The 26602-nt window shown below is 37.3% G+C and overlaps 1 protein-coding gene and 1 pseudogene across 1 annotated transcript; one reads left to right on the forward strand and one right to left on the reverse strand.

Annotated features, from left to right (window-relative positions):
* Positions 1-430: 430 nt before the first annotated feature.
* Positions 431-4485, reverse strand: SPIN4 (spindlin family member 4). The gene has a single exon (XM_017350011.4). It carries the CDS (start codon positions 3943-3945, stop codon positions 3196-3198), a length of 750 nt encoding a protein of 249 aa, XP_017205500.1. The 5' UTR covers positions 3946-4485; the 3' UTR covers positions 431-3195.
* Positions 4365-26005, forward strand: LOC103351883 (fatty acyl-CoA reductase 1 pseudogene; annotated as a pseudogene).
* The last annotated feature ends 597 nt before the right edge of the window (positions 26006-26602 follow it).

The raw sequence follows: 26602 nt of genomic DNA on the forward strand, positions 1-26602 counted from the left end.
AGTGTTTGCCCTGCTGCTTAAGATGTTGCCTGAGAAACCTAGATCCCACATCAGAGTGCTTAGAGTAGTCTCAGCTCTGCTCCAGATTCCATCTTCCTGCTAAAGAACACCCTGGGAGGCAGTAGGTGATGGCTCAAGCAGTTAAGTCCCTGTCACACACATGACAGGCCTGGATTGAATTTCTGGCTCCTGGCTTCAGCCTGTCCCAGCCACAGCTATTGAGGGCATTTGGAGAATAAACCTGCAGATGGGAGATCTCTGACTCTCTGCTTTCCAAATAAATCGAAATTTTCAATATATGAAAATCTATATCTAAAGAAATATGCCAAAATGTTGACATTTGTTAATTTATAAACAAATTTTGGACATATCTTTCAAATTTTCTATATTTCATTTTAATATTTTAAAATTAAAAAGACTGCAAAGAGAATTTAAATCACCATTATAGCTGGTGGTTTTATTATGACATTTTCAGAACTGGACAGATCTAGTTGACATAAAATACACAAGGACATAAAGCATCTGAATAATCTGATCAACACACCTGTTAATAGAAACAGCATTGAATTTTGTAGTTCAGAGAGTATATTCCATTTTATCTTTTCTTAAAAAAAGCTGGAATAAGCCAATTACCATTGAAGTATTCAGAAAGCCAATTAAAGATCTATCATTAAAGGTGTTACCAGGATTAGAGTGCTTTACAGCTTTGTATTAGCTAACTTTCAAAGAACCAATGGTTCTAATGCTATTTAAACTATTCCGGACCACAGAAAAAGATTGCAAACTCACCAATTCATACTTTTTAAAGCTAGCACAATCTTAATAATAAAACTTGATAATGACAGTATAAGAAAAGTACAATGTCACTTTGGAATGTAATTTTGCTAATTCTAAATAAAATATTGGTTAAAAAATCCAGCACTGTAGCAAAAAAATGATCATTTCACCGTAATTGAGTAGGATCTATTCCATAAATATAGGTTTGATTCAACATCAAACACCTGTTATTCTAACTCATTGCATCAACAATTTAATCAACAGATGCTGAAAAGATATTTGATGAAACCCAGGAGCTACATCTGACAATAACAGCATTATGTAAAAAAAGAAAGAAGACACTCTGAAATATGTTGAGTTTTTACCAATAACCAATATTACATATCATACTAATAAGGAACACTAAAGACATTTCCATGAAAATTAATAATAGGACAGACATGTCTGTCATCATCATTATGCAACACTGCTTTGGAGAATCCAGGTAATATAATAATCAGTATAAACATTAGAAGAAATAAAATTATATCTATTTGCAGATAAAATGATTGCATATCTAGAAAGTCTACTATATTCCATTTTGAAAAAAAAACTATTGTAATTCAGATGATTAAATAATTCATTAGATAGAAGGTAATAATATAAAAATCTGTTGATTTTCTATATTGCCAAAAATAAGAAGTTACAAATAAGGAAAAATATTCAATTCCTAATGTCAAAGTGTGACAATTGTAATACTTAGAAATGAATTCAATCAAATACGATGGATCTATATGAAGAATATTACAAAAACAAGGCCAAAATATTTCAGTTAGGCACCAAAACTCTTGAGTGTTCAGGATTAATGTTAGTAACTGATCCTCTAATCAGGAATGCAGAAATTTAACACAGTTCTTATTAAGATATCAGACTTTTAATTGTTGAGATAATACTTTCAATTTTCATATGAAAGAATGAATATCTATGGAAAATCATATTTTTAAAAAACTAACAAAGATTTGCTTTACTAGATTGTAAAATCTATGGTCAGTTCTACCTAATTAAATTTTTTGATTTTGGCTCAAGCATTTGAAAATGGCCATTGTAAAATAAATGGTACTGATATCCACTGTGAACAAAATGTAAAGCTGGATCTCTATGTTGTACCACATCCTTGGATAAAAATAAATTTCAGGTAGATGAAACATTTAAGCTCAAAATAATAAAAAAGATTTTTTAAAAAAGTAGTTGAAGACTTGTAGCAGTTGGGGTGGCAGCATCTACCTGAAAAAGAGAGGAAACCAAAATCTATAAAACACATAGTGGTATACCTAATTTTTTTAATTTAAAGTAAAAGATATCATCAATGGTTAAGATCAATGACAGGATATAAAAATCATAACACATATGATCTACAGATGATTAAATGCTATGTAGTAAGAATTCCTACAAATATATAAGGAAAGGATGAAAAATTCAATAGATAAGAAAGAAGTGGCAAATCACAAAACAGAAAGATCTAAATAGAAAATAAAAACAAGCAAATCTCCATTAAAGTCAGACAAAACCCAATCAAAGTAAAATGTAATATCAAATAATTTTCACCTTTCTGATTTTAAAGAATTAAAGAGTGCTGGAGAGTATGCCGGAAATAGGCACTTGATTTATGGATGGTACTCTTGTAATAATTCTTTAACATACACCTACCTAGCATTTCTAGGAACCCAACCTATAGAAATAAAACCACCAAAATATATTGCAGCAGTGCTAAAATGGAGAAAAAAAGAAACAAATAGCCATCAATAATGGAATAGTTAGTTGAATACCTTTTTGATTGAGTACCTTTTCAGTACATCCACATATACTCTATATGCAGTTGCTTATGGAGGGGGGTGGAAATAGGGGAAAGAGAGAGGGAAATGAGTGACAAAGAGACTGTAGCTGCTGATCAGGTGGGATGTCATCTATTTTTCTAGTGAAAAAAGCAAATAAAAGGAAATGCATATGGCTTATCATTTTTAACGAAATTATTACAAAAGATTTTCTGTATGAAGATGGGAAAATATATAGAAGGGTATCTCAAAACTTGTTACCTGGGCAGAACAGAGGAGAGAGATAAGGAAAGGCTTGTTAATGCTGACATAACATTGATTTTTCTTATTCTACTGTTGTATTGTTACAATGCTTGCAAACTTTTTAAAAATTTTTCTAGTAGCACCCAATTTAAATTTTAAATTACAAAAGAAAACAATATCAAAAGTACGGAAATACACTTGGGGCAAAACTGTGGAATTAGTCAATGTAAGATTTCGAGATATAATAAAATTAAGCCACTTTCCTGAATTTGACACCAAAACTTTTCTCAAAGTTCACAAGCAGGCGAAGTCGAAACATTTTACATCTAATGTTTCCACAATTTTTGCAAAGACCACAATGAATTTAGGGAGTTTTGACCAAACCATAGACATAGATGTGAATATCATCATCAAACTTAATAAAATAGACAGATGGCTTGGCCACCACTTGATGGATGAAAATGCCGGTTCTCTTGGATCCGTCATCTTTTGCGTGTTCCACCTGTTTTCCCACGAGACTGTCGACCACCTCCCCGGGCTCCTGTTCTGCGGTGGGGAAATAGTAGTTGGAATCTGGAATGATGCGTAAGTCACCATCTTTGTAGTCATCCAGCAGAGTGTACATATAGAGGACCGGATCTTTCTCGTAGGTTATGTAAAACCAAGTATCCATCACGGGAGCTCGCGCCAGAACCATACCCTTCCACTCATCTTTGGTGCCATGCTCGCCTTCAAACACATGCCCCACTGCCTTGCCAATCAGGGAATCTGCCAGGCGCGAATCGATGCGAGGACTTGGTACTCTCTCAGGAAGAATCTCTAGTGCTAAAACTCTCTTATCTCGATGCAGTTCTAGTCCATACACACTATCTTTGCCATCATATTTAATGATGTAGAGAGTGGGCTTCACGGAAACCTGCTCAAGCACGGTGCCCTTCCACTGCTCCACAGGCTCGTTGCCTTCCTTCCACCCATGTTGAATGCGGCAGCCCACGATGTTCCTACGAGTGAGAAAAGTGGGCTTACGCCGCTGCTTCTTGTGGGTGTGCCTTTTCTTCATCAGGTATGCGGACACGCCATCTACCCCCATCGGAGGGACAGTTGGAGGAGACATGGCTCACGGTTTAAGGGGACTTAGGCAAAGCTGCGGCTTGTTGATTAGTGTGACAAAAAAGTCAACACTATCCAGTGTGAGATTTTTTTTTTTCTCCACCTCAGAGACGGGGTCCGTCCTACCTTCCCCAAGCTAAAGGCTCTCACCAGGGATTGACAGAAACGCTGTAACTCTGACCCTGGGCAGTGGGACAGTTTGCGCCCCTCGACAGTATTTTCCTCTCCTGCCTGGGAGGGGTGACTGCAGCTGTGGCTGCTCCTGCTAGAGATGGCGGGCTGGCGTGCGCTGTCTGCGCCTTGCGCCCTTCCCGGCTCCCAGCCCCAAGTCCCGAATCGGCCACTTAGCTGTTGTTGTCAATGCTGTTGCGGTTGCGGCACGGCGACTGAGGAGACAACGGGGGCAGGCAGTTAACAAGAAGGATGGCTGCGGTGGCAAAGGTGCAAGCGGCAGCACGTCCCTGGAGTCAGCGCGGCCTGGACTTTGCAGAGCTAGTCAGCTTGGCCTCGCTCTGGCGCCGCGGTTTTTGCCGCTTAGGGAACCCGCCCCCTCTGAGCCCGCCTGCACCTCGGCCCCGCCCCCCACCATCCCGCCTTCCGCTCCGCGGACTGGAGCTGGGCGGGTCAAAGCCGGTCAGCTCGCAGGCCCGCGCTCAGTCCGCGCTGGAACAGGCGCGCTCTCCCTCATTTCCTCTTGAGCCCCCTGACCGTTTCTCTGTAGCTCCCTGTAACTGGAGCCAGACAGGCGGACTCCCCTCCTCCTCTCAGGCCGCCTGCTGCACTCCGCCAGCCTCCTCCACAGCGGCTCCATCTGCTTTCTATCTTCCAGGAATTCCTCACAAACCTTTTATTATTATTATTATTATTATTATATTATTATTATTATTCAAAACACAGACTGAGGGCGCAGGAGAGTGAGAGAGAGAGAGCTACAGCAAGGAGGCTAGAGGAAGAGCGCGACAGCAAGAGTGGAGTTTGTACATACAAATTATTTTTACTCAATTTAGGATTTTAGACCAGAGAAGAAAATGCCTGTGTGTAGTCCACCATCTTGATCCAAACGCTTCTTTATATTTTCTACCTGATGATTCTTGGTAATGATTTTAAATTTTTTTCTGAATGTAAAGGAAGTGTACTGATATTGTAGAGATTTTCTAAACCTTAGTGAAATAAAAGGGTAAGTAAATATAAATCTTACCATCTAGACATACACAAAAATGCTAACAATGCTAAATTCTCTCTTCTTAATAAGTCTGTGCTCATATTTTACAACTGCAAGCATATTCTTACTTGTACAGCTTTTTGTTTTCATTTATGCCAGGAGCATTTTCTAATGTGCTTACCTACTCTGAAAACATGTTAAGAATTTCATAATATTCCTTGGTAATACTTCTTTGATAGTCTTTATTTTAAATGGTGCATTACAGAAGAATGGATAGTGAAACTTTACCTTCAAATATGGATTTCTGAAACTTGTCTAAATCGTGTTTTCAAAAGAATATCTAATAACATGGAAATCTGAATATAAAATGGCAATGTTTGGGAAAGCATAATATTGAAACAAAATTATGGACTCAATTTTGGAAAGCAAGAAACAAAGGGATTTCTGTGTGTGTACATATGTATTTTCTATTTTTCTGATTATAAAATTATTGCTTATATGAAAAATCTGAAGGATAGAAAAAGAGTCCATAATTATACTTACCTCAAGAAACAGGATGGTTATGAAAATTAAAAAAATTTTAACATTATATCCTGCTTACAAGATGTCAATAAAAACTTTCTCATTCCTCCACCCTGCACTGGTGTGAAAAGAAGGCTTCATAACATGAGTCTACAAAGGCAATTATTTCATCTGTAGAGGAAGGGAAGAAATCAGAAGTGAGAAAACTGCAAGGCAGCAATGTTGACTGCCTCCACATTTCATTAGCTTCTATGTCAGTGACAGAAAAACCTAGTCCTCTCATCATTTACTTGCTGGTTTGGTAAAATATGTGAAGATCCTCCAGTTGCTCATATTTCCTAGGCCAAGGACTTTGGAGATAGAATCTAATAACTCTCTCCAGTAATCTATCACAAGAAAATAATCCTAGGGAGGCGTGAAAATTAAATATTAATCCCAGGACCAGATTTGAGGCATAAGGAGTGGTCCCACCACCTGTGTTGCCGGGACCCCATATGGGAACCAGTTGGAGTCTTGGCTGCTCTACTTCTGATCCAGCTCCTTGCTAATGTGCCAGGGAAGGCAGCTGAAGATGGCCCAAGTACTTGAGTCCCTGTAGCCACATGGGAGACCCAGAAGAAGATTCTGGTTCCTGGCTTCTGCCTGGCCCAGCTCAGGCCATTGTAGATATTTGGAGAGTATATCAGTGGATGGAGGATGGAATAGTTTATTCTCTCTCTCTCTCTCTCTCTCTCTCTCTCCCCCCCCCCCAATAAATAAATAAATCTTGAATTTTTTTTTTTTAAATTTCCAAGGACTCTTGAGGTGCTGGCATCCCATATGGGCACCAGTTCCAGTCCTGGCTGCTCCACTTCCAAACCAGATCCTTGCTAATATGCCTGGGATAGCAGTGGAAGATGGCCCAAGTACTTGGACCCCTGCCACCCACATGGGAGACTCAGAAGAGGTTGCTGGCTTCTTGCTTCAGATCAGCCCAGTTCCAGCCATTGTGGTCATTTAGAGAGTGAACTTGAGTATGGAAGATCTCTCTCTCTCTTTCTGACTTTAAAATAAATAAATATGAATTTTTAACTCTAGAATGGTGTGATATTGTACACATTTTCACACATATATAAAATCTAGATATGCATAAAGTCAGAAGATGACTATGCATAAATTTCATGCCATTATTAGATTCCACAAAAAAAATTTCCCCAAAATTATTCCACAAAGATGCACAAAGATCTTTGATTTTTAAATTTATTTATAATTAATTAATTTATTTATTGAGTAAACACACAGAGAGACAGAGAGAGATCTCTTCCAGCTGCTTGTTCATTCCCCAAATTCCTGCAAGGCCAGGAGACTAGAACTCCATCCCGATCTCCCATGTAGGTGGAAGGGGCCCAAGCAGTTGTGCCATCTTGCACTGCTTTTCTAGGTACATTGGCAGGAAGCTGAATCTAAACAGAGCAGCCAGGACTTAAACTGGTGCTCCAACATGAGGATGGGGTAGTAGCATGGCAAGCAGCAGCTTAACCCATTGCACTGAAACACCAGCGCAAGCACCATGTTCTTTTGCTTAGAAGAGCAACTAACAAATGAGAGAAGATGATCATCCACAGGGCACAAGGATTCAGGGAAAACGATTTCTTAAGGCCCTTTGGTTATATCCTTCAGATAAATTATTTGTAGCCCCACAAACCAGCCTGAGGAGACAAAGGAGTTCCTAATACCCTTTCTTCTCTGAAATTGTGATTCTAATAATATGAATTCAAAAAGTCTTATATTGATATTGATATAATGCTTACTTTATGTGTCTCCAAGTAAACAAAATTCATTCAAAAAGTGACCTTGACCTTTCATCCAAAGTGCCTTAGAGTAGGTAGTCAGTGTTTGTTAAATGGATAAATGTTTTCAGCTACTCTGTCCCAACCCAAAACAGCTCTCCTCAATGAAACAAGAGGTCTTACACAACCCTCTAAGGACTACAGTCCTTGTGACTCAGAACCTCCTATGGCAGCTTTATCCCTTGAAAACACCCAGGGTACCTTGCTTAGGAAAACTCGCTGAAGATGAAATTAGATATAGGTAAAGCTCTTAGTACACAAACTGACACATTTTTAAGTATTCTGTAGTCTCCTAACAAGTCATTTCCTGAAAGAAGTCATGTTTCTTATCAGGTCTGTCTACAAACCACTTGGCTCTTGTCCCGCCTTTGAACCTTTGTTCTCTTTTACACTCAAATCCTCTTGGTCAGGGTCTGAGTGTGATTCAAGGAGAACAGGATTTTGTATTTTATATCCAATTTTAGAGCAGACTTTCAAATGCTGTAAGTGTATGCAAGTTTGATTTCTGAAAAAATAATACATTATTTCAATAAATTTAAATGATACATGATTATTTATAATTAGAAGGTGGTGGAGGTAGATATAAATGCTTTCAGTACAATGTACAAAGCAGATCATAGTACGTTTTCTAAAAGAGGTGCAAATGAAGTAATGAGAGAGTCAAAGGAGGTATTTATGTTATGACTGAGGATATCAGCAAAGGTAACTTTAAAGGGAGAAACAACAAAAAAGAAGATATTCAAATAATTTCAGAGTAGTGATGTCTTTTTAGTCTAAGAAAAACATCGATAGAGGGAAGGCATAAAGATGAGTGGGCATAGGATATATAACAAATGGTCAGGAACTTCTCATAGCAGAATTTACCATGCTAACTTATAGGGGGTATGGTTTGTGGTGGTGATCAAGGTTATTCAACAGCCTCAAAAACAGATAATTGATTTTCCATTCACTGCTAGTGGAAGGAGATGACATGCCAATTCCCATGACAATATAAAGTTGGCAGTATCAAATGGAGAGCTGTCCTATCATGCTCATTTGAGAGAATCAGGCAGTATTCTAATTCTTTTGACTGATCAACATTGGTAATGCAGAGCAAAGAGCTGATCCTTCCATAACATGGAAAAGCAAGTGCTGCACTGGTTCCTCTGCCATGGTAATGTCAGTGAGATCTAATGGTGAGTTGTTCCTTCACATCCATTTGGTGATGTGAGGTACTGCTAGTGAACATTTTGCTGCAATCCAACTTCCCTTCCATCCCAGAAACCTGATAACAATGAGTGAATAAATTAGAACAAGGTAGAGCTAGTCAGCGCTTTGGTTCCCTAAACCCCTAGTGTCAGTTAAAACTCAGTCAGAAGCTGAGATTCCATCCCCATCCAACAGCAATGACACTAAAAGAAGGGGAACATGATCGGACTAGATGGTACTCAAGTTTCCCTGCACCCTTGTTATCAGTGAAACCCAGTGATTAGATGACCCACCACTCCCGCTTTGAGAAAATCAGGTGGTATGATTCAGTACTCCACTGTCACTGCACAAATGTCAGAAAATCTGAGAAAGGACCTAAACTTCCATCCCATTCATGTTCAATGAGAAGGTCTAATTCACTGTTTCACTATGACAATGGAAGTGCCAGGGGAGCCCAAAGAAGCTGAACAAACATACTCATCCAGCCCTTTAGCTGCATAAATGTACATTAGGGGGAGTGGGTGAATGCTCCAAAAAATTAACAAACAAGAAAGTTAATTATTACAGTCTCATAATAAAAAAATATCAAATAATCAGGACACAATTAAAGAATTTTAAAGCAGTCTTATGAAAATTATTCAAAAATACTTATGAATTTCCCTCAAAAATATCAAAGAAAGCAGAAAAACATTAAAGAAATACATTAAAGAGTAGATATGCTGGACATATCCTAAAAATTTCCATTTTTAGACCAGTGTCTTTAGACAGCCTCTGGGATTGCTCCAATTATCAGATAGAGACCTGACCATGGTGATACAGATTTGTTTTGGCATGCAGCACCATCAGTCTCTTACAAACCTGGTGTGCACCCTCAAATTTGTACAAAGCCTGGCGACTATGAGACCTAAGTGTGATCCATCTAGGGCCTGCCTAAGGCGCTGGTGGAGCTGCCTCTTTCATTCTTCCTACAAACCTGGGCAGACAACAAAGTATCACAAGACTTATGGAACTCTGTGCCAGTCTTAAAAAATCTAACACTGAGCAGATTCTAATATTCTCTGTCCCCAGGCCAGTGCCAGCAGACAGACTCTGGAATACTTCAGTGATCAGTGGAGTTCCATGGTAATTTTTGAGCAGTCTTACATTGCATCCAGCATCACCAAGTGAATAAATGATAGTTGTTTAACATTTGGCAGTAAGCCCACATCAGAGGCAGAATAGGATGCTTAGAATTTTCAGAAGCCAGCCACAAACAAAGTTAGATGACTATAACTAAAACTTCAATGTGCAGATGATGTTGTACTCTAACAAGCATCAGTAAATTCTAGGGAACCATGACTCAACCCAAGGACAAAATAAGGTGCCAGAAACCAGCCATCTAGGAACTAAAATTTTCAAATTCTCAGATGAAGAGTTCAAAATAGCTGTTTTAAGGAATAAAATTAAGGGGAAAAAAAGAAGCCATTCAATATTCTAATAGAGAGATTTGATGGGTTAATGGAATTAATTGAACAACAGCAAAATGTTTCAGCTGAAAATTAAACTAAGTGCAATTAATGATGTGATAAAAGACATAAATAGAAGAATAGATCAAATAGAAGGAAGAATCAATTATCTCAAAGACAGGCTATTTGAAACTACAAAGTTGGAGGGGGAAAAAGAATCAAAAGGATTAAATTAAGCTCATAGGAAATATGAGACAGCCTGTGAAAAGCACTTATTTGTGTCACTGAGATTCAAGAGTGAGTTGGGAATTCAAGAGGGATATAAAGTATATTCAAAGAAATGGTCACAAAGAAGTTCCTAAAGCTGTAGAAATATACAACTATCTAGGTACAGTGTTCAATAGTTAGATTCATACCAATTAAGTCTACCCTAACACAAATTATAACACAACTCCCTATTGTTAGAGATAGACAGGATTCTGAAAGCTTCAAGAGAAAAGAAGCAGATAACACATAAAGAGGTGCTAATTTGCCTGACTGCAGACTTCTCAGTAGAAACATTACAGGTGAAGAAAGAGTGGAATGAGATATTTACAGTATTGAAGAAACAAAATTGCCACTCAAGAATACTGCAACCAGCAAAGCTATCCAGCAGGTGTAAGGCAAAGATAAAAATATTCCCAGACAAACAGAATCTGAGAGACTTTATCACTACTAGACCTGTCTTACAATAAATGTTAGAAGGAGATCTTCCAATTGAGAGAAACAAATGTTAAAAAGGAAAAAATTATATCATGAGGTTAAAAAAAAAAAAAACTCTTACCAAGGTAATTACATAAAAAATTCAGAAAGCTCTAATACTATAAATACGGTCTATAAATCATTTGTATCTTTACTATAAATATATTTAAAAGTTAAAAATACTACATTAAAATATTAAGACAGACAACATAGAAAATGGTCAAATATAACACTAAAAATTCAAAAAGTAGGGAGGAATGGAGTACAAATATAGAGTGCTTTATTAAGATTTCTCACCTATTTATTTCTTTGTCTCCTTTTTTCTATTTTTATAATCAAAGTGAAATCATCATTATTTCTAGACAGTTTGGCACAACAAAAAGCAGTATTTTTATAAGCTACAAGACAGTCACAAAAAAACCTCAACTCCTATATAATAAGAATATTAAACAAGGAATCAAAGTACCCTATTAGGGAAAATCAATAACAAATGAAGGTTGTAATTTAGGGACAAAAAAAGATAAGAATTTCAATAAAAAATAAGTACCAAATTTCAGTAGTAAGATTTTATCTACAAGCAGTTAGCCTTAAATATGGAGAGACTAAATTATCCAGTTAAAATACATAAAGTTGACTGAATGGATTAAAAACAATACATCAATAATGCTCCTTACAAGAAGCTAATTTTACCTCTAGGGACATATTTAAACTATAAATGAAAGGATATAACAAGATATTCCATGTAAAAGGAAGTTAAGGAAACTAGCAGTAGCCATACTTTTGTTAGATAAAGTAGGCTTTAAATCAAAAACAGAAAAGGAGATCAGAAAGGTCAGTATATAATAATAAAAGCATCAATACAGGAAGAGGAATTAGTAGTTGTAAACATATATATACCCAATATTGGAGAAGCAAATACATAAAGCAGATATAAATAGCACAAAGACAGAGAAATACTCCAATATAAAAATAATAGTGGTCTTTTAACACTCCACATTCATAAATAGACAGATTATCTAGGTAGAAAATCTGTCTGAAAAGACAAACTAAATTGAAAAATCTTTAGCTAGATAACCAAGAGAAAAAGAAGTTTCAAACATACTGAATTAAAGAAGAAAAAGTAAATAACATTGACACCATGGAAATACGAAGAAACCTTGATAGAAATTACAATGAATAACCATGGCAACAAATTTGATAACCCAGAAGAAAGCAAAAATTCTTGAGCACATACACTATATGGCTTGACATGTGAGGAAATAGAATACATAAAATGACCAGTAGTGAGTAGTAAGACTGAATCAATAATGAGAAATCCTCCAACAAAAAAAAGCCCAAGACCAGATGGTTCACTGCTAAATTCTACCAAACATTATAGGAAGAATTAGCACCAAACCTTAAATTATTTCAAAAATTAGACAAGCATAGAATTCTTCCAAATTCATTCTGTAATCCCAGCATTATCTTGGTACAAAAACCAGATAAGCACATAACAACAACAAAGCTAAGTCCAGTATCCTTAAATTACATAAATGAAAGAAATCATCAACAAAATACTGGCAAATAGAATTCAACAGCATATTAAAAATAATCATTCACCATGTTCAAGTGACATCCATCACAAGGATGTTAAGTAGGATTTAACAGGTGCAAATCAATTATTGTAATACACTACACCAACAGAGTGAAGGGGCAAACCATAAGTTTATTACAATAGATACGAAATGGTTATTTGGAAAACATTATGCTGAGTGAAATAAGCCAATCCCAAAGGGACAAATACCACTTGTTCTCCTTGATAGGTGACAACTAACTGAGCACCAAAAAGGAAACCTGTTAAAGTGAAATGAACACTATGAGAAATGGTGACTTGATCAGCCCTCACCCTGACTGTTGATGAACAACTTAATATGTTATCCCTCTTAGTATTTTTTTTGTTTGTTCTACTTAATACTTTTGGTTGAATACTGTAATCAATACACAATTCTTCTTAAGTGCTGAAACTTAACTGAAAAGTGATCACTGTTAAATATAAGAGTGGGAATAAGAGAGGGAAGAGATGTGCAATTCGGGACATGCTCAAGCTGACTTACCTCAAACAGTAGAGTTAGAAACATACCAGGGGATTCGAATTCAATCCCATCAAGGTGGCATGTACCAATGCCATCTCACTAGTCCCAGTGATCAATTTCTGTTCACAATTGATCATAATGATAGGATTAAGAACCAAAGGGATCACATAAGCAAGAATAGTGTCTGCAAATACTAGCTGATAGAATCAAAAAGGGAGAGAATGATCCAACATGGGAAGAAAGATACACAGCAGACCCATAGAATGGCAGATGTCCTAAACAGCACTCTAGCCTCAGAATCAGCCCTTAAGGCATGCAGATCTGGCTGAAAAGCCCATGAGAGTATTTCAGGCATGGAAAGCCAAGACACTCTGGGGGAAAAAAAAACCCTACATGAAAGATCTCCGCGAGTGAGATCCCAGTAGAAAGAACGGGTCATCAAAGAAGGAGGCACCTTTCTCTGAAGGGAGGAAAGAACTTCCACTTTGACCATGGCCTTGTCTAAATATGATCAGAGTCGGTGAACTCAGGGAGCTTCCATAGCCTTGGCAGCTCATGACAAGAGCCTAGGGTGATTACTGATGCCATAAGCAAGAGTGTCAATTTGTTAAGTCAACAACAGGAGTCACTGTGCACTTACTCCTCATCTAGGATCTTTGTCCTTAGTGTGCTGTACATTGAGATTTAATGCTATAACTAGTACTCAAACAGTATTTTTCACTTTACGTTTCTGTGTGGGAGCAAACTGTTGAAATCTTTACTTAATGTATGCTAAACTGATCTTCTGTATATACAGAGAATCGAAAATGAATCTTGATGTGAATGGAAGGGGAGAGGGAGTGGGAAAGGGGAGGGTTGCAGGTGGGAGGGACGTTATGGGGGAGAAGCCATTGTAATCCATAAGCTGTACTTTGGAAATTTATATTCATTAAATAAAAGTTAAAAAAAAGAAACAAAACAAACAACACAACAACAAAAAATCTTTACAAGAATGGAAAAAGAAACGATAGATACGAAATAGTTATTTGATAATATTAAATTTCTCTTCATGATAAACACTCTTAGTAAATTAGGTAAAAAGGGAGTATACCATCGACATAATAAAGGCCATATACAACAAACCAAAAGTTAATATAGTACTGAATGGGGAAAAGCTGAAGGCTTTCTAGGGTAGGAAACAAGAAAAAGATGCTCATTTTCAGCACTTTTATCCAACACAATATTGGAGACCTTTTTTAAAAAAGTATGTTTTATTTGAAAGTTACAGTTACAAAGAGATAAGGAGAGACAGAGAGAGAGAGAGTAAAAAATGGGTTATTTAAAAAGAGGTTATTTCATGAAGATATCTATATGTATACATACATATGCATATATATACACTAGAGATTGGGGAGGGACATGGGGAGAGAGGATTGGGTAATGCTAATTGACAGATACCCAATTATGCCTACATAGAAATAAAAAAGTTTTAGGTTTCTATTGCACAGTAAAGTGAAGACATACAATGTTTTTTTTAAAAATTTATTTGTTATTTATTTGAAAGTCAAAGTTACACAGAGAGAAGGAGAGGCAGAGAGAGAGAGAAAGAGAGGTCTTCCATCCACTGGTTCACTCCCCAGTTGGCTGCAACAGCCGGAGCTATGCTGATCAGAAACCAGGAGCCAGGAGCTTCTTCTGGTGTCTCCCACGCGGGTGCAGGGACCCAAGGACTTGGGACATCTTCTACTGCTTTCCCAGGCCATAGCAGAGAGCTGTATTGGAAGTGTAGCAGCCAGGACTTGAACCGGTGCCCATATAGATGCCGGCACTGCAGGCAGTGGCCTTACCCTCGATGCCACAGCGCCGGACTCAACATATAATATTAATTTATTGTATATTTTCCCTTAAAATAAATCATCACAATAGGATTTTTGGATGTTTTTACTAAAATGAATTCTTAAATTCTTGAAAGGATAAATATATTTACTCTGATTGAACATTATACAATATGTATGTGTAAAGAAATATCACATAGTACCCCTTAAGTGTATATACTTTTTATGTCTCTTAAATTTTTAATAAAAATTTAAAATATAAAAACAGATGTCCTTCAAATAAGAAATTTGGTAAAATTAATATATAAACATTTTCCTTGTTCCAAATTTCCATGATTCAAAGAATATAGACAAGTTGTGGTTAAGAAATGAGTTTAAGTAATAATTAGTTACCAAGGAAATACAGAAGAAATTAGGTAAATTGAATGCAAAGTTACAGAGAACTTTAAATCTTGAAGGCCAAGATTTTTGTTTTCTCTTTTGGAGATCTCAGAACTGAAGATTTCTGGACGTGTGTAATTGTTTATAAAAGCTAGTCCTACAATATTTGTTCAGGGATGAATGCAAGAGCTAATAAGAATAATAAAATTCTTTGGCTTTCCTTTTTGAGGATGTTAATTCAAAATGTGACAATGGATTGCATGTCTGGGGAGACACACATTCACACAAATATCAAAGATTTCTTCTCACTTTTATATTGAAGATAAATACCTGTTATTAAAAAACAACGGAGTTTTCTGTCATTCTCTTTATTCCCATATGTAGTTAGCAACCTTTTCTTCTTATTTTACAAAAAAAAAAGTTTTTGAAGCTATAAAGGAATGGCAAGAATTAGTGTGCCGAGACAAAAACCTCATATATCATGGAAAGTAAAAAACTAGCACTAAAAGTCCCAGTTTTATTATTCTGCCCAGTTACTAAATTGTGTGACTCAGAATTTCTGTGTCATAATTTAGGATATATAACAGAAGAAAAATACTATCTACCTCCTACTATGCAAGAAACAATATGAAGTAAAAATTATGTTCAATTGTTTAATCAACTTAAAGAATAACACTATGTGGGGCCATTGCTGTGGTGCAGCAGGTTAACACCCTGGCCTGAAGTGCCGGCATCCCATTTGGGCATCAGTTCTAGATCCAGCTGCTGCACTTCTGATCCTGCTCTCTGCTGTGGCCTGGGAAAGCAGTGGAAGGTGGCCCAAGTCCTTGGGCCCCTGCATCCTCCTGGGAAACCTGGAGGAAGCTCTTGGCTCCTGGCTTCCGATAGGTGCAGATCCTGGTACTTGCTGCCAATTGTGGAGTGGACCATCGGATGGAGGACCTCTTCTCTTTCTCTCTGCCTCTCTTCTCTCTGTGTAACTCTGACTTTCAAATAAATAAATACATCTTTAAAAAAGAGATTAATATGTGCTTAAAAAAAGAATAACACTATGTAAATATAGGACAAACCCCAAAATTTTAAAGTATGGAATGGATGAATTTTGATAAAACTGGAATGTGAAAGTTTACTGTGTCACTTGGTGTAATGAATTTCACTGATTTTGTTGTCTTTATTTATTACAGAAATAGATTAACTTCAATCAACATTAAGTTATGAATATTTCATAAATTTTATTTCCTAAATAAAATGGAAACAAAGGCTTTTACCACTCTGAAGTTTAACAGGGTAAAGTTTAAAATGAATTACTTAAGGTTAATTAAAAACAAATATTAAAGAAGGATGAGATGGGAGAGGGAGGAGGAGGTGGGACGGGAGTGGGCGTGGGAGGGCAGGTATGGGGGGGAAGAATTACTATATTCCCAAAGTTGTACTTATGAAATTTGTATTCATTAAATAAAAGATTTCTTAAAAAAAGAAAAATTTTGAAAATTATTTTGAAAACAGTAAATTTTCTGACAAATGAGAATTATCTTAGGGACCAGTCCTTGAATTTTGTTTTCCCTGATATATCAATTATTTTTCACAAAAAGAGAACAATAACACAATAGATCCCCATCATAAACTTGAAACTGTGTTACCAAAAAATTCTTTTCAAAGGAAGGCTTGGATCACTATGAGGTTAATAAAAATAACAAATTTATGTTCATCTGCTTTGAAAACAAAACATAGATACAAAGTTAGTGAAATTTAAACCAGACATAACTGAAATGAAAAATTCCAAGATGATCATTGTGAAGTTGCTTCCCCAGTCCCACAGCAGGTATAACAACTTAAAACCACATACCTTCCTGAATGCTAGGGGGAGAAAGAGGAATACAACTTCATTACAAAAGACTCAAGTTGGGGCCATCACTGTGGTGTAGCAAATAAAACCTCTGCCTGCAGTGCCAAGATCTCATATGGGCTCCAGTTCGAGTCCCAAATGCTCCACTTCTGATCCAGCTCCCTGCTAATATGCCTGGGAAAGCAATGGAAGATGGCCCAAATTCTTGGGTTCCTACACTCACGTGGGAGACGCAGAAGAATCATCTGGCTCCTGGCTTCAGATTAGCCCAGCTCCAGGAGCTGAGACCATTTGGGGAGTGAACCAGCAGATGGAAGATATTTCTCTCTCTCTCTCTCTCTCTCTCTCTCTCTCTCTCTCCTTCTCTCCCTCCATCCCTCCCTCCCTGCCTTTCAAATAAATAAATAAATAAATGTGATGTAATAAAATTAAATATTAATGGAGATAGTTTTAGGAGAACTGTGCATTTATTTTTCATTCTTTCGTGATTATTTTTGTAATTTCATGTAACTAGTATATATTATTTTATAATGGCAAAGAACAAACACTTTAATCAAAAAGTAATGTTTTGGGGGCAGGCACTGTGATGCAGCAGGTTTAGTCACCATCTGCAGTGCCAGCATCCCATGTGGGTGCCAGTTCATGTCCAAGCTGTTCCAGTTCTGATCCAGCTCCCTGCAGACGGGCCTGGGATAGCAGTGGAAGATGTCCCAAGTCCTTGGGCTCCTGCACCCCTGTAGGAGACCCAGATGAAGTTCCTGGCTCCTGGCTTCAGATAGGCTCAGCTCTGGCTATTGTGGCCATTTGGGGAGTGAACCAACAGATGAAAGATCTTTGTGTGTGTGTGTGTGTGTGTGTGTGTGTGTGTCTGACTCTTATTTTCAAATAAATAAATGAATATTTTTTTAAAAAAAGTAATGTGATAAAGGCTACTTTTCTTCCTAAGTATCTTTATTTATATTCTGAGACTCCAAGTCATATTGGAGCATCCCAGTTCTAAGGTGTTCACCATGTTTTCAGGAAGAAATCAAGTGTTTAATCTTTTCTGTTTATTTTTATTTAATTTTTGGTCTACAAAAATCAATCCTTTTTCAAATACAGTTTTATTATAACACATTCACACTCAATGGTTCATTCAGCATTGTCCACAATGACTACGACTGGGTAAAAGTGAAATCAGAATACAGGAATTCAATCCAAGTTCCCCATGTTGATGGCAGAAATCCAAGTATTTGAACCTTGTTGCTCCAAGACTCTGAGTTTACATTATCAGGAAGCTGGAATCAGGAGTGAGAGGAGGGTATTATGCTAATGGATGTGGACTTCCTATTCATTCTTAACCACTAGACCCTACCCAACTAGTTTTTTTTTCCTTTTTTTTCTTTTTCTTTTTTGACAGGCAGAGTGGACAGTGAGAGAGACAGAGAAAAAGGTCTTCCTTTGCCGTTGGTTTACCCTCCAATGGCCACCGCGGCTGGCGCGCCGCGCTGATCCGAAGGCAGGAGCCAGGTGCTTCCTGGTCTCCCATGCGGGTGCAGGGCCCAAGCACTTGGGACATCCTCCACTGTACTCCCTGGCCGCAGCAGAGAGCTGGCCTGGAAGAGGGGCAACCGGGACAGAATCCGCTGCCCCAACAGGGACTAGAACCTGATGTGCCGGCGCCACAAGGAGGAGGATTAGCCTAGTGAGCCGCGGCGCCGGCCATCAACTAGTTTTATTTTTGTTTTTTTTTTTTTTTTTTTTTTTTTTAAGCACCAGGCAAGCAGGTCCCTCAGATCACTCTAAGTACAATAAAAGAACAGAGAGCTTCAAAAAAATTTTTAGATCCAATAATTACTGTACACTTTGCAGTAAGAGCAAGAAGTTTGTTGGGGAAAAAACCAATCCTTAGTCAATAGTTGCTTTCCAATTCTCTTTTTTTAAAAGCTCAGTGAAAAAGTGAAAACTAAAGGAAATAAAGGAAAAGGAAAATGTAACTCAAGAAATCATTTTTGATACAACTAGAAGACTCTGTAAATACCTAGATAAGTCTTTGTATCCAATGGCATGCTGGTAAACTCTTTAGGGAAAAAGAAAATTTGTAATGCTTGCTAATTCCCATGGTGTAAATATTCCAAACTTGTCTAATTTTAAGATAGATACAGTTTAACAACCAACTCTTGACTATTCAACAATCAGCTCTGTACACCACTGTCAATGAGTACAATAATTTAGATCCTATGAGATACAGATCCATGTGTGCATGCACGTGCATGTGTGCAGGAGATATATGTATATGTTTTCCTTGATTAAAGTGCTTCATTGCTTCATTTCTCCAGCTCTCTGATCCTTCTGATGCATGTATAATCAAAATACAAATGAAAACGTAAGATGCAAAATTATGGTAATGCCTATTTAGCAGGTCATAATTTTTCTCTTCCTTTTGTCTTCAGAAGCCAAAACTTGATCATTAGTGACTTTGTCTTTAAATTCTTGGGCAAATGGGCAGGCTACCCTGAGATGCATTTTTTAGTAGTCCCCATGTTTGTGCACAGTTTTCCTAATTATCCAGTAACAAGAGTCCTAGTAAATTAGAGAGAATATCCCAACATTAATATCTGATTTTGCTCATTCCTAATCAAATTCTCCATCCTCCCAGCCTTGATATTTGATCACCCTAGTCTGCCATTAACAAGACTTTCCTCTTCATTTGCTTGTTTCTCTTAGTAATTTTCAGTCCACTGACTCCCTAACTCTGCTCACTCGATATAAATTCCAAGCTTTTTCCCCCATATTGTCATATTCCTGAGATCTATCCCACCAATAGTCCTTACTAAAGTTTTTATAACTACTTTAACAAGTGTCAGAATAAATGTTAAACAATTAATGTGCTGCAATTTAGACAAGATTAGACTCATTATTGGACTCCCAGATTTTCCACTGGAGAATCTAAGTGTGAGCCATTGAGGTATTCATCTTCACAACTGACTTATGGATCAGGGATCCATTGGTAAGACCAACCTCTGAACCACTGCTCCAGTTGCAAGTCCACTGAAGCATAATAAGTATAATTTTGATTATTAAATTTCTGAGTTCATGTCCAGGCTTCTTTGTTGAAAGTTAATTCCAGGACTAGAAGTTCCTGGATCTTTTTTTGGAAATTCACTCATTGCCTCCTGGTCTGTAATTTTTTTTTCCTAGATCTCTGTGAGATGTCTTTGTCTTCTGTATTTGGTCCTTTTTCTCCTATAGAAACTTTTCAGAAAATTGAAACCTCCTTTCTTGAAACCTTGGTAACAGTATGTTCCATCTACTTTTATTTTATTCTTGTTAGCAAGATTTTCTAAGGATAATTTAGGTGTCTGTTTGCTTTTATGGGGAACTTAAATCTCCCCAAACAGGCTCATCTAAGACTTTTCTCTTCCAGCAACCCTCTACTACTACTCTTTTTTTCATCATTACAAATCTTCCTAAAGGAAGGTGCCTTAAGACTTTTGATATGTCTCCCTTTAAACATGTCTATATCCTTCACTTCTGGGTCCACCCACACCAGAATTTTTCCATCTCATTCCAGTTTTCATATTCCCTATAGTCACTTGAACTTTAGGCCCCTGTCACTCACTGGGGCTCTCAAGGGACTTAGGGACCTCAAAAGTACTATATATCATGGAAAAAAATCTTAAAAGTCTACTCTATAAATATTGGTAAGAAGCAATAGTACTAAGCTGGTAACAAGCAACATAATTCAGATAAAAAATAGAGCAAAACTGAGAGCCAATTATTTCTTATAAACCACTGAGAACTGTATTACTGTTTATCAGGCTAACAACTGAAGTTTTAGAATGAAAGCTGTAAAGCCTCCATTTGCATCAATCAGTATGCTTATGTCTCGGTATATATGTATATGTACATGTCATATATATAAATATATATACACTTGATATTTTTCTTATCTGGATAGCATTTCCAAATTAATTAATAAAATACTGTAAAAGAGGCCTATTATAATTTGCTTAGCAATAAATACCTAAGCACATATTTAAATATTTTTTTACTTATTTGACAGGTATAGACAGTGAGAGACAGAGACAGAGAGAAAGGTCTTCCTTCCATTGGTTCACTCTCCAAATGGCCACTACGGCCAGCGCTGCAGCGATCCAAAGCCAGGAGCCAGGTGCTTCTTCCCGGTCTCCGATGTGGGTGCAGGGGCCCAAGCACTTGGGCCATCCTCCACTACCCTGCCGGGACACAGCAGAGAGCTGGACTGGAAGAGGAGCAACCAAGACTAGAACCCCGTGCCCATATGGGATGCTGGCTCTGCTGGCAGAGGATTAACCAAGTGAGCCATGGCACCAGTCCCATAAATTAAATATTTTTAAAACTCCCAAAAATTTAAAAACTAACTAAAACTTTGAGTTCATGCAATTTAGGTAAATATTGATATATATGACTAACTTGTTAGTATTGGTTTAATAAACATGGGCGTGTCTTCTTAGTTATCAGAATTAAATGTGTATGGCCAGCGCCATGGCTCACTAGGCTAATCCTTCGCCTGTGGCGCCGGCACCGTGGGTTCTAGTCCCATTCAGGGTGCCAGATTCTGTCCCGGTTGCTCCTCTTCCAGGCCAACTCTCTGCTGTGGCCCGGGAAGGCAGTGGAGGATGGCCCAAGTGCTTAGGCAGTGCACCCACATGGGAGACCAGGAGGAAGCACCCAGCTCCTGGCTTCGGATCAGCGCAGCGCGCCTGCTGTTTGGGGGGTGAACCAACGGAAAGGAAGACAGACCAAAAGGTCTGTCTCTCTCTCTCACTGCCTAATTCAGCCTGTCAAAAAAAAAAAAAAAGAATTAAATGTGTAGAGTAAAATAAACACGTTTTCCTTCTACCCTTAGAAGTTCCTAGCTAGGGTCTTTTAACAAAAAACACATTAAATGGAGAAAAGCAGACAAATTTATTTGATACAAATTATATGTGACATGGCTGCCTGCATAAAGAAATGAAAAACTGAAGAAATAATAAACTTATTGTTATTTTTCAAAGATTTATTTATTTGAGAGTCAGAGTTATGGAGACAGAGGGAGAGACAGAGAGAGGGCCTTCATCCACTGGTTCACTCCCCAGATGACTGCAAAGGCCAATACTGGGCCAGGACAGGCTGAAGGCAGGAACCAGGTCTCTCATGTAGGTCTCTCATCTAGGTCTCTCACATGAGTGCAAGGACTCAAATAATTAGGTCATCTTCTGCTTTAGAGGAGAATGGTAGAAGGTGAAATAGTTCTTATTGTCTCTCAACTTTCTTCTCTTAAATTATTTAATAGGGGCAGGGGTTTGGTGTAGCAGTTAAGACTCCACTTGGGATGCCCACATCCCATATCACAGTGTCTAATTCAAGTTTTGGCTCTGCTCCCAATTTCAGCTTCCTACAAATTCACGTCCTGGAAAGCAGCAGATCAGAGAGCTGGATTCTTGCCATTCATGAATTCCAGACATTTCACTTCATCCTGGTCTGGCTGCAGCTGTTTTGGGTTGAGTGTTTGTGAAGTGAATCAGTGGATGGAAGATTTTATCCCCCCCCATCTATCCCCCTCCTCCTTCTCTTTCCCCTCCATCTCCCTCTCTTTCTCCTCAAATAAATAAAATAATTAAATAAGAATCAAATAAAATAATAGATCAAGGTGTCATATTTTGGTGAAGCATGTTGTAAGCTCTCTCAATTATGAGTTTACTTGGGTCTACTAGTGAAATGTGGAAAAATAACAACTAGATGTTTAAAATTATGAAATCATGTGTTCAAACTAAGAAAAATGCACAACTAAAGACAAAATTTAATTAACTTCATGCAGTAAAAAACAAAATACAAAAATATATGTTTTTAAGTGTTCTTTTACTTTTTGTTACTTTACCTCATACACAAATATTGTAAAATATTTAACAATGAAATAACTTGAGATGATGGATATCTTGGTTTAATGTCACACGGTTTACTTGAAAGTGGTTTTGAACATCTTTTTGATGATAGCAATTTAAAATCATTCTAATTTGTTTAGTAGATTTTCATTAAATACCCAAATTATTTTTTTAAAGATAAGAGTTTAAGAGAGAAGGGAGAAAGAGAGTGAAATCAATGTTCCATTTACTGGTTCACACCCCAAAGGACTTCAATGGCTGTGGCTGGGCCAAGCCTAAGCAAGGAGCCAGAAGCTTCTTCTGTATCCCACCTGAGTGACAGGAGCCCAAGGACTTGGATCATCCTCCTTCTGCTTTTCTCAGGCCACTAGCTGGGAGCTGGATCACAAGTGGAGCAGCCAGGACACAAGTTGCTGCTCATATATATGGGATGTTGGTGATGCAGAAGGCAGCTTAACAATCTTTATGCCATATCTCCAGCCTGCAGATCATTTTTAAGTAAGATGCCATAAGTATAAATTTTATATTTGAGTTTTCCTATTTTTTATGATAATCAAAAGCTAAATCTATTTGAGTCAGTTATAAAAATGTTTTTTCTACCATATTGAAAAATCATAGTATGAGGTAAGATAAAATTTTGAAATGTTTGTAATATTTCCCATCTGCTACAGAATCCTGATAGGTGCTAAATAGCTCACAATCATCTACTTATTAGTTTTCTTTGTTTAAAAAACAGTTAAACTGTTTGCTTAACAAACAGTTAAATTTTATAATCAATATATGAAAATAAAGCTATTAGAAACTGGGAGGGTAAAGGGAAAAAACTTTATGTATAAAGTATGCAAGGAATGTAGGATGTGTTTTTGATAAGGAAATATTTACAATGTATGAATGATGGGTTTTTGTTAAAAAGAAAGAAGTAATTTTCATCTAAAGTAAATTACTGTTTCAGAATAAGCCAGGGGAAAATATAGGACAAATTTAAATAGAATAAAAAGCTGTAGAAGTGGGCCTGGAGCTGCAGCATAGCAGGTAAAGCTGCCACCTGCGGAGCCAGCATTCCATATGGGTGCCGGTTCAAGTCTCGGCTGCTCCACTTCCAATCCAACTCTTGGCTGCTCCACTTCCAATCCAGCCCTCTGTTGTGGCCTGGGAATGCAGTAGAGGATGACCCAAGTCCTTGGGCCCCTGCAAGAAAGCATTGGCAGAATATGTTGTACAACAAGAAGGAGTAAAGCTAACAATGGCGATTGTAAGGCCGTCAACTGTTGATGCCAGTTGGAAAGAACCTTTTCCGGGATGGATTGATAACTTTATCGGACCAAGTGGTCTCTTCATTGTGGCAGGGAAAGGAAAGGAATTCTTTGAACAATGCGTTCCTCCAACAATGACCTTGCAGATCTTATTCCTATAGATGTAGTTGTCAACACGAGTCTTGCGGCAGCCTGGTGTTCTGGAGTTAATAGACCAAGAAATATCATGGTGTACAATTGCTCAATAGGCAGCACTAATTGTTTCTGCTGGGGTGAAGTTGAATACCATTTAATTTCCACATTCAACAGGAATCCTCTAAACAGGTCTTTACACGGCCCAATGTAAATCTAACCTCAAATCACCTTTTATATCATTACTGGATTGCTATAATAAGGCCCCAGCGTTCTTGTATTATATCTACCTCAGGATGACTGGAAGAAGCCCTAGGATGATGAAAACAATAACTTGTCTTCACAAAGCTATGATGTTCATTTTAATTTATCTTATTTTTTAGAAAACTTTTAATTAATATAGATTTTGAAAGTACAACTTTTGGATTATAGTAGTTCTTCTCCCAATAACCACCCTCCAACCTGCAAACCATCCCATCTCTTACTCCCTCTCCCATCCTATTCTATTAAGATTCATTTTTAATTATCTTTATATACAGAAGATCAACTTAGTATATACTAAGTAAAGATTTCAATAGTTTGCACCCATACAGAAACACAAAGTATAAAGTACTGTTTAAAGACTATTTTTACCATTAATTCTCATAGTACAGCACATTAAGGAAATAGATACTACATGGGCAGTAACACCTGTTGTTGATTTAACAAATAACATTCTTGTTTATGACATCAGTAATCACCCAAGGCCCTCGTCATGAGCTGCCAGGGCTATGGAAACCTCTTGAGTTCACAAACTCCAACTTTATTTAGAGAAGGCCATAATCAAAGTGGAAGGTCTCTCCTCCAGAGAAAGGTACCTCCTTCTTTGATGGCCTTTCATGGCCCGTTCTTTGCACTGGGATCTCACTCACAGAGATATTTCATTTAGGTCATTCTTTGCCACAGTGTCTTGGTTGTCAATGCCTGTGAAACTCTCATGGGCTTTTTAGCCAGATCCGAATGCCTTGAGGGTTGATTCTGAGGCCAGAGTGCTTTTTAGGGCATTTGTCATTCTATGAGTCTGCTGTGTAACCCGCTTCCCATGTTGGATGGTTCTCTCCTTTTTAATTCTATCAATTATTATTAGCAGACACTAGTCTTGTTTATGTGATCCCTTTAACACTTAATCCTATCTTTATGATCAATTATGAACTTAAACTGATCACTTTAACCAGTAAAACAGCATTGGTACCTGCCAACTTAATGGAATTTGGAGTCCCATGGCACGTTTCTAGCTTTACCCTTAGAGGTAAGTCCTAGTGAGCATGTGCCGAACTGTGTATCTACTTCCTCTCTTATTCCCACTCTTATATTTAACAGGGATCAATTTTCAGTTAGATTTAAACTCCTAAGAATAATTGTGTGTTAAATAGTTCAACATGGTGTTTCTTCAGTATTTCACAAGTAATTCTTGGGTTTGGAATACTGAAAATGTTCATGAAGCCACTAAATCCTGAAGGCAAAAGGACCTTCAATATTGATGTATGGCAATTACATTGAGCAGAGTATATAGAGAACTACTGCACGGGAACTAAGAAATATGGATTGAATGAAGAAATGTCTGGCCTCCCTGCTGCTAGAAAGCATCTGAACAAATTTCAGAACATCCATTAAAGCTTCAGTACTATTCTTGTGATTCTGATCTGGCACATTTTTATTGCAAGAACACAAATGGCTGGAAACATCTGGTACTTTGTGGTTAGTCTATGTTACAAGTTTCTGTCACACTTCCGAACATCTAGCACTATTAGATAATGAAGAAGAAGAATTTAGTATTAGAACATCTATAGGCACAAAATGTAAAATGCACTTAAGTCATCTCACCTTGTGTCAAGATATTAAACCATCTTAGATTGGAGTACGGAGTAAATTATGGTACATTTTATGTAACATTTTAATGTTTATGCTCATGAAACTTAGTGAACACATTGTGGTATGGCAGATCAACTTTACAGTTTCCACCAAAACCATGACTTAAAATTTTGATCCTTGGAAGAAAGAAGTAGAGATGAGAGCAGGGTGGGGAAATAGGAACACTGATCAGTATAACTGTGCAATTCTGGAACATATTATCAAAATATGCCTTAACAGATAGTGAATTTCTAATTCAAATATTCACTGCAATGGAAAGCATCTATTTGAACAGGGATACTAGATAAGTTGGTAGATATTTGATTCTTCAATGTTTAACTTTTTGTCTGCTAAAGTGTGTTTTAGTTTTGTTAAAATTATACTCAGACTATTTTCACATCATCCTCTAAGTTACTGAGTGTATAAAATATGACAGACATGTTCTCTTTTTTGTTTTCTGATTAAACATCTGGTGCATATCATTTTTATAAGCAATTGGTT

This window comes from Oryctolagus cuniculus, chromosome X, assembly GCF_051225735.1.
Source record: "Oryctolagus cuniculus isolate XC-2025 breed Fujian yellow rabbit chromosome X, ASM5122573v1, whole genome shotgun sequence".
NCBI lineage: Eukaryota > Metazoa > Chordata > Mammalia > Lagomorpha > Leporidae > Oryctolagus > Oryctolagus cuniculus.